The 9450-nt window shown below is 38.1% G+C and overlaps 1 protein-coding gene across 1 annotated transcript in view; it reads left to right on the plus strand.

Moving 5' to 3' along the window:
• LOC138205419 (collagen alpha-2(I) chain) overlaps positions 1–9181 on the plus strand; it is a 110128-nt gene extending 100947 nt beyond the window's left edge. The window contains exons 64-68 of the mRNA XM_069161437.1: positions 2–167; positions 1957–2066; positions 3863–3943; positions 4671–4853; positions 5195–9181. Of these exons, the coding sequence (XP_069017538.1) occupies positions 2–167; positions 1957–2066; positions 3863–3943; positions 4671–4853; positions 5195–5344 (690 nt within the window). The 3' untranslated portion in view covers positions 5345–9181. The remainder of the gene's footprint in view (position 1; positions 168–1956; positions 2067–3862; positions 3944–4670; positions 4854–5194) is intronic.
• The last annotated feature ends 269 nt before the right edge of the window (positions 9182–9450 follow it).

The raw sequence follows: 9450 nt of genomic DNA on the forward strand, positions 1-9450 counted from the left end.
GGACATGATGTATATGTCCGATAAGCCCAACTACCTTCTGATCCAGACACTGCTGGATTCTATGCAGCAGGAGCTCCGGGTGCTGCTGGATCCCCCTGATGGCAGCAAAGAGCGTCCAGCCACCACCTGTCTGGAGCTGTGGCTCTGTCACCCTGATTACAGCAGCGGTCAGTTACACAAGCTTTGAAATAATATTAAAGCCACACTAAAATACTGCATTTTAGAAATCTCTGAACTAGCTGGGGTTTTGAATGTCTGTCCATGTCCATCTATTTATGTGGGTGTAATTGCCTCCTGCAACAGAAATGTTGGAGCATGAGTTCCTCCTGTAATGGTGCTTCAGTTGATGTCTATCAGCTATAGCATGCTAGCAGAGTTAGCAGGGTTAGTTTGCTTTCAAATATTCAATAAAAACGAAACAAAATTGATCCCTCAGTTCTTTAGTTTGTGAATAACAACAGGAACTCAAGAGAAATTCAGATTCTGTATGAAATACAGCCATTTTCAGCCATGATAGTAGCTGCTGTGAGTGAGTTATGCACATAATGTATGTCATACTGTTGTTGTGTTACGGTATGATGTCATTATATAAACAAGTCAATTTGCCTGTATCGTAATATACATTTTTTTAATCATATGATATTATATGATATGGCCCCGGCCGGGTAGACACTGCATCTCATTTATGAATCTCTGACAATGTGTGAACTCACACTGCACATTTTAATCAGAGCATTCATGCAGCCATAATTTTAGTGATTTGTGACTTTGTGACCCCAATGTTTATTCAAATAAGAAGGCTGTGTCCTCAGAGTTGACCAAAAGAGAGAAGGGTAGCTTTTAACTACCTCTTCAACCATCTCAGTATTTCTTTAATCACAAGTGTTTAATGGAAAAAATGCAGTAAACTAATTTGTTGCATTATTACATTTACGTAATGTTCTTATGCTGCTTTTCCATTTTCTAACACACACATTGTTTATAATTACAGCAAATCTACTATTTTCTTTCATTGTTTATTTATCACCCATACACGAAAATCTTAAGCTCCACCAAAATGTAAGAATATTAAAAGTACATCCAATGAATTTGAATTATCACCCTGTCTCATTCTATCTAAGTAAGTTATTACATGAACATGACACACTCAAATGCTTTAATTTTTAACACCACCATCAGTGTTTGCTTTGATTGATGTACTTCACTAACCTGTCCAGCATGGAGAGAAGAACCCTTCTGAAACGTTCAGGTTTATTGGACCTCTTAAAGCTCAGTAGATTGTAGTCCTGAACTCCTGTCCTGTGTCAGGGGTGCTGTGGACGTTTTACTCCCACTTTGCTAACAGTCCCCACGAGCTCGTGTCAACTGTCAAAATGTGTCTGTCCCGAGCAACGGCATGCACTAAAACTGAACGATTTGTGTTCTCAGCAGCATTTGACATCCCAAAGATAAACACATTTTGTTTTCACTTCTGTAGTTTTTATTTTGGCTTATTTGCACTTTTTAATGATCCGTTTTACAGTAGTTTCTATATTACACAGTATATATCAGTATATAACAATAATATGTTGTATATGGAATGGTGTTTTATATAATACTACAATATAAAAAGTAAAATAAGAAAAAAGGGAATACTTACCATCAAAGGTTTGATGGCATGTTTACCCATATCAGATGAATAATTGATTACAAATACAGCTGTTTCTGATTGAACATCAACTATCCAGATTCTCTGTTCTTATCAGTGTGGCCTCACTTACCAGTTGAAGGGATAATATGACATGTACTATTGAGTAAAACGTTTTTTGTTTCCACTTTAACATCTTTGATATTTCTTGCGTACCGCCCAGTTTGTTGCAGTTCGTGTGCTCCCTGTATTGCTCAGGTCGTCAGTATTGGCCAAAACACTTTGATCCCTGCAGATCTCATTGAGCTCTCTCTAACCTCTCTCTGCAGGAATGTATTACATTGACCCCAACCAGGGCAACCCGGCTGACGCTCTGCTGGCGTACTGCAGCTTCTCCTCCGCATCAACACAGACCTGCCTTCATCCTCGAGACTCTCAGGTATAAAGACATCACCAGAGAAAGGCTGCAGGAAATTGCCCCTCTGGTTCAATGACTTGCCCGCTATCGTAATGTAGCTGTGTCGAAAGGACCTGAATGTCAATGTGATGAATTGTCAGTCAACTCACACTGTGGCAGTGGTAGTGATGACGGAGACCTCTGCAGCGGTGACTTTAACTTGAACCTGGGACTCAGTCTCCTAACCTTATAGGACATTTATTTCTCCTTTTGAAAAGGTTGCCATTGTTCTGTGCCAAACATGTCTGCTGTTACTGTGGTCAAACAGCTCTGTCTACAGCACATAAATCCAAAAGGTCTGGTGTTTGCCTGTATGCTCATTGGCAAACTGTAGTTGTATTCTAATGTTCTTTTTCCTAGCTGCAAAACTGTCCCGCAGACTCTGTGATGAAACTTTGGTTTCTTGAAGACTTCTTTTTTGCATCAAACTCTCAGACTGAATTTGTTGAAGCGGCCTTTCCCGGTCATCCTGGACAAATAGGCGGTGGTTTGAGATATTTGGCTCTTGTGGATGGCTTTCCTTACTGTAGAGTGTATATTTCAAACACTTTGAAGATTTTTTTTTTTAAATCTCCTGCCAGACTGAAAGACATCCATAAAATGTTTGCTTGGAGACCTCATCACACCGGTGCTTGGAAGTTTGTCAACTGTTTAGAAATGTATTTATTTCTGCCTAATTTACCTAAAAAAACCACCAAGTTTTCACACAGGTCCTAAAAGTAGACAAAGAGAACCCAATTTTCCAAATCAGACCAATAAGTCGTACTTGGTCATTTATTTATTGAGGAAACTTATCCATTATATATCTGTCAGCGTCAAAAGTGTGTAAGCCTCAAGGATTAGCAGCTAACTTGAAGATGACGATAAAGTTAGATGTCTTCAGTCAATGGGATGATAATCAGATGTGAGTTAGCGGGGTTCTCATTATCTACTTTTGGTGCTTGTGTGCAAGTCTTAGGTCATATTTATTAAGAAATATAGTAAATTCTAACTGGTTGACAAACTTTGAAGCACCACTGTAGATCTCGGAATGATGACGCCACACACTTCAATAGCAAAGAAACACCAGATCCCCAATGTCAGAGGCTTAATTAAAACAGTTTCCACCTGTCAAGTTCTAATACTAATCTAGAACCCCTTATTCTAATCAGATGGAGGTGGGGGTGGGATAAATGTTTGGGGCGAGGTTACTTTTTCCATGCCACTGATCTTTTTATTGTTTTTTTTATTTATGAAAAACATCTTAAAATATTGATTTCACGTGTCCTTTGTTGGAATATATCACCTTTATGGATTGTTTCAAACATATTCAAATGTTACTGTGTCCAGAACTGGCAACTGGCTTTTTCACATGACTGTTTTTGCAAGAAAACACTTGCATCCTTATGTGAAGGAGTGGAGCAGCGTGGGGCTAAATGAGACCGTGCATTCATTTAAAGAGCATCAGATGTTGTTATTGTCATTTTATTTGCCTTTTTTTGTGCTTCTGTCAGTATAAAAACATGAAACACAGTCTCATGTCTCACCCTCTCCGCTGTAATAAAGGCAATCCTACATCAAGAATGGACTCACTCAACCAAAGAGCACATGAATTGATCTTTTGCAGCATGAAGTGAATGCATCTTTGACTAAGGTGGCCACTGTATACTTCTGGGTCATGGTTGAGCAGCGAGCAAATCCAGGGTTCTTTGGCAGCTGTCTGAACATCGGTGACCTTCACAAGTATCTTGGAAGACTTGCATTTATATTTGTAAATGTGTGCCTTCTTTTTTTTGCAGATGCCCATGAAAGCTTGGATGGAAGACTTTTCTGAGGGAGGATCTTTTCAGTGGCTCAGCAAGCTGGATCAGGGATTTCAGGTGATTGAATACCTGTGGATTAAAATATCAAAATTAAACACTGAATCTAAGACCTGAGTTATGCCACATGAAAACTAGGTCATACCCTCTCACTGCAACTCAGAAGTTTTTTAAGTTGTTGTGAACACCACACAAAGGTGGATTTAAAAGCCAATTTTCGATGGATTTGGATGTTAGCTCGTCAGTCCACCAGCTGTTTTATGATACTGCGTTACATGGTGGTGTTAGTGAGTTAAGGGCTGTAGAAATCCATAAAAAGCTGAAAAATACAGAGCATATTATTGATTTAAGAAGTTGGTAAAACAAACAAACAAATAAGCAAACTTGCCTTTAGACATGGAACTACAGTAGTATTTATTACTAGAAAATATCTGACTTTAGCTGCAACTAAAGGTTATTTTCATTATACTATAATCTGGCAGTTCTTCTTTTTTATTTAATAGATTAGTTTAGTCTACAAAACATCAGAAAATGGCCCATCAGAGTTTATCTGACCTTAAAGTGATATATTGGAACTTTTTTGTGCAATCCCAATCATCAGTCAAAGACTCAAAAATAGTTTTTCAATTAGCTAGAGATACTGTATCTAGAAAAACACTATCCAAATGTTCATGCTTTCTCTTGCACCATTTGCTATTTAATTAAAGACATTTTGACAATTTACCATACACCCATTATTTTTAAATATTTAAATATCATCGTTAATGTAATAATGTGTTTTTGTTAGTTTTACTATCCAGGTGCTAACGTGGTCCAGATGCGCTTTCTGAGGTTGCACAGCAGCACTGCTGTACAGAAGGTGACATACTCGTGCCATCCAGGACACAGACTGGGCCAGACAGACAGAGACATCAAGTTTCTCACCGACACGAGAAAGCAAAGTTACCTCGGAGCACTTAAAGATTGTGTGGTATGTCGTTAAAAAAAAGGACTTTCTTTTTTTTCTGTACTGAAGGAAGTGCTGTTGTTGCTATTTAACCCTCGTGTTGTCCTCGGGTCAAAATGACCCGCAGCTGTGTTCAACCAAGTTCTATTTTATTTCTATATTTTTATATTTTTGGGGATTTTTTTGGTTTAAAGAAACCCTCAGCATCCTTGTCACCAATGATCCCAAAAAATATGAAAATATAGAAATAAAATAGAACTTGGTTGAACACAGCTGCGGGTCATTTTGACCCGAGGACAACACGAGGGTTAAAATGTAGCTACGTCTTATGTTTGAAAAATCTGGTTCTGTTCTCTGTGTGTCAGCCTAGAGATGAGACAGTTACTGGTCCTCGGGAGTCTGTGTTCGAGTTTGAAGACCTGCACCTGCTTCCTCTGAGAGACGTGGCTCTAATGGGAGGAGGAAACTTCACACACCAGTTTGGCATCAGTGTCGGACCTGTGTGTTTCAGCTAGAGGTGGGAGGAAACTGTGCTGCCCGGACAGGACACAAACCTCTGTTTAAAACATGGACACAGAGAGGACAGGTGGAACATCTCTTCTTTCCTCTTGTATTGGGGGATTTGATCTCTCAAGTTAAGTGACTCCGTATGAGTGAATTTTGAACAAGTGGCTCCAGGCTTTTTACACAGAAAAGTCAATTTTGTTTACAGAGACATTCATCGTGTATTAAATAATTTAAAAGTGTATGTTTTTTATCCTTTATATACAATGTTTTTCAATGTTTGATTTCTGTTTTGTATTTAGGGACTCTGTTATAGCCTTCTTATTGTGTATATCAAAGTCAAACTGTCCTAAATGACCTCTTAACAATGTGTTCTGCACAGGGACACAGCTTCAGTCTTCCCATATGATGTGTTACCAGGCCAGTGAACTCTTATTGTATGTCTACGATAGTACTGTAAGTGAACCCAGATGTGTCACTTTTACTCAAGGTGCTGATCAAAGTCCAACATATATTTAATCCCAAAACCAACAGAAATGGACAGTCACATTATCTAATGCGTACTTGATGCCTTTTGTCAACAAGACCAACTTTCCTCATTTTGTTAAACCTGTAGTGCGGAACTTCAGTCTCCCGCTTCTGCCACTGTCGACACATTCTTATGTCATAAGTTCCAGTGTACCCTACTGTCACTACAGTTGAGGCTGTAAAATGGTGGATACATTGTTTTGAGTGTCACAAACTCTATGAAATGACTTATTTCCCAATTAAAATTTGGATCCATTTGTAACACAACATAACGCAGCGTAACACAACACAACGTAACACAAAGTAACGCAACGTAATGTAACAGCGTGATGTAACAGCGTAACATAACGTAACACAACGCAACGTAATGTACGCAACGTAACGTACGCAACGTAACGTACGCAACGTAACACAACACAACGTAACACAAAGTAACGCAACGTAATGTAACAGCAACGCAATGTAATGCAACGCAACGTAATGCAACGCAACGTAATGCAACGCAACGTAACGTAACACAACGTAACACAACATACACAATGTAACGTACACAACGTAACGTACACAACGTAACACAACGTAACACAACGTAACGCAACGTAACACAGAAGTCTCTGGTAGGTACGCTCTGCCCACAGAATATACCCAGTTTACATTCATCCAGCAGAGCAGAAATGTCCCACCAGACACCAGATTTAAAAACTCTGTATACTGTGATAGTTTTAATCAGCATTGTGTGACCTCATTTTGAAAAGGATTTGAATGTTACAAATGTTCATTCTAAGCCCCTTTTTTACTGCGGTACTGACTCTGGATTTTGGATTTCGTTTTTCAGTGCAGATAGGATCCCCTCAATGTGGTACTGTGCGTAATGTCATCTACAACGCAACACACACATACAAAAACTGGAGGAAATAGACCTCTTTAATTGAACCCTGCATGGTTTATGGATTGCCATTCATCAAGTAGTCCAGTGAACAAAAATGGTCATTGGTCTGGAGTATCAGCTCAACTCGCTTCAAAACTTGACTCAGCCAATACAATCAAAATAGTACCAGGTACTATCTGCATTTTTTGTCCAATGGAGAACCAATAAAAAGCGACAAGCTGATCCGGTACCATCAGTGAAAAATGGGCTTCATATGAAAAAGCTACGCACTATAGGTTTAAAATACAGATAATTGTTTATTATTTTTTTGATTTCATATAATTGTATGTTTTGTTTGGGTTCTTTAATGTCTCAGGTATGTTACTGTAATAATATACACATAGGCACTGAATCTGCTGTTGCCACTGTCTGTTGGTCAGTTTTGTAATTTGGCTTTAAAACTAATTCAAGAATTGTTGAAATAAAGACAAGTTAATGGACAAATCCACAAAAACCGACCAAAAACCAATAATTAATTAATTTACGAACAAATATTGTCTGTGTTTGCCAAAGCCTGATATAACTTCTTCCTCTGTGCCATAGAGCTCCAATATTGTCCAAAAACAACAAATACAGCCACGAACTGTAGTGCATTTTGATTCACTCCACTGTCAATAATGCAGCCAAGAACATCAAATGTGTATTTCTCTGCCCCTGAAAATAGTCCCAAACAAATGGACTATTAAATCCTGATCGGTTTCAACAAATTAGAGTATCCATATAGGCTACAGTATGTCCAGCAATTACTAAACTTTTTATTTTTATTTTTTAAGTAATACCGTTTTTACAAATATGAATTTAAATATTTAGGCCTTTAGCAGGAACCAGTGATTTGCCGCAGACAGAATGGGGAAGTTGTGAAGTAGCAACATACCACCTGGTTTGCTCTTTTCATGGAATTGAATTACAGTAAATACAGTTTTATAAAAACATCTGATTCTTCAAAGTGGTGAACTCCTGCACATATTCACCCCAAAAAATATTGACCAAGTTTCAGTCATAGATTTTTCTCAGGCTTTAACCTTTCGGTCAGGTCCCAACATCAGTACAATATGCATCATCGTTGTGAAATAGGTACAGGCTGCATTAACTAATGACGAACAGTGGCAAATAACATAATGATAAATAATAATATTTAATAATATTATTTTAAACCAATAATACCTGAGATGAATCATTCAAAATCTACCAAAATGTATTAATACAAAGGCACATCTTCATCTTTAAAAAAACAACAATGACAACAACAGTATAATGAAAGCCTGGCCTTGACAAACATAAACACAGTTAGAAAAGTTATATGAAAATAGCAGTTCAACCTGATTATCAAGCTTCTGTTTTCCTGGAGGTATTTAACAATAGCTGCTGAACAATATCAGATTTGTACTGATAGTGAATGAGAGTTCAACCCATTTTTATTAGATATCATTTTCTTACCCGTCTGCCCTACAGCTTTACGTCACATTATTTACTTTTAACAATAGGAATGGTATATTCAAGTGTGATAAGTGAGTGTGAGATGTGTTATTTTCATGTACAGGGAAGACTGAAGTTACACACTCACCCACCTCATCTCAGAACAATAATTCCTTCCACTGTAATGTAAAGATCCTGCATCAGCTGGACTGTAGAGTACATGGAGTAGTCCTTCCCTGGTCCTGCAGAGCTTCTTTGTCCCCCCAGTGAAATGAAGTGCCTGTTACTGCCCACTTAAACTTTGTGCCGTTGCTGTCGACTTGAATTTCTGCTTCATTCGATCTGAGAAGTGTTTTGGTCCAGTGAAAAGCAGCAAAAATAGCTGCTCAGCAGAATTGGTATTCTGTGTTTGTGTTCCACAGCCGGTCAGCAGTGAGTGACGAGTAGGGCGGTATACAACCTGCAGGGAGAACAAATCACATTTCAGAAGACGATCTCAGGGAGTTTTGTGGTGAGAGCGTAATGTACAAGCTCAGCCAAAACAGCAACTCTGCAGCTGAAAAACACCAAAAATATTCTTCTTTTTTTCTTCATTCTCTTGTTGATACCAAATTCTGTGGCGAACCAGAGGGCCTCCAAGTTCTTCATGAAGCTGAGTGTGCCACTGCTATATAACAGAGAGGACATGTATATTAATGTCAACCAGATGTATTGGATTAAAACATCTCAGCCACGGGTTTGCAATTCTATCCTGGTGTTTGATATTCAGCCTTTTCTTTTTGTATTTAGATTTATCATAACATTTCATATGATTGCCTTAGCTGGCTGAGACTGATCATTGTTACTGTACTTGTATTGTGCAAATTATCACTTTTAAGAATAGGAAACAACATGCTGGACATCTGTCTTGTGTGATCCCTTCATCAGCTCGTTCAAAAAATGGTGTCATCTGAATAAAAAAAAAAACATAACCAAAGGTTGACTCTGTGTATTTTGCTATTATTCAGTTTGATAAAGGTTCATGAGAGAAGCATGAATGTCCGAATCATCAAAGGACTGGTTTTGAGGACGCTCTTTTCCAGTTTTATTCCTATTTATATTTTGAAGAATTGTACAGAGGGGTTTGTTCCAATATAATTCATAGAGCCTGATTCATTTAACAATTATTGCTTAAATACTACTAATAAAAAACAGGCAAAAACAAATGTTTAATGGCTGTTAACAGTATATCATGATTTACAAATA

The sequence above is a fragment of the Embiotoca jacksoni genome, unplaced genomic scaffold (assembly GCF_022577435.1).
Source record: "Embiotoca jacksoni isolate LCO1_2020_lvr unplaced genomic scaffold, fEmbJac1.0.p SCAF_10, whole genome shotgun sequence".
NCBI classification, from domain to species: domain Eukaryota; kingdom Metazoa; phylum Chordata; class Actinopteri; family Embiotocidae; genus Embiotoca; species Embiotoca jacksoni.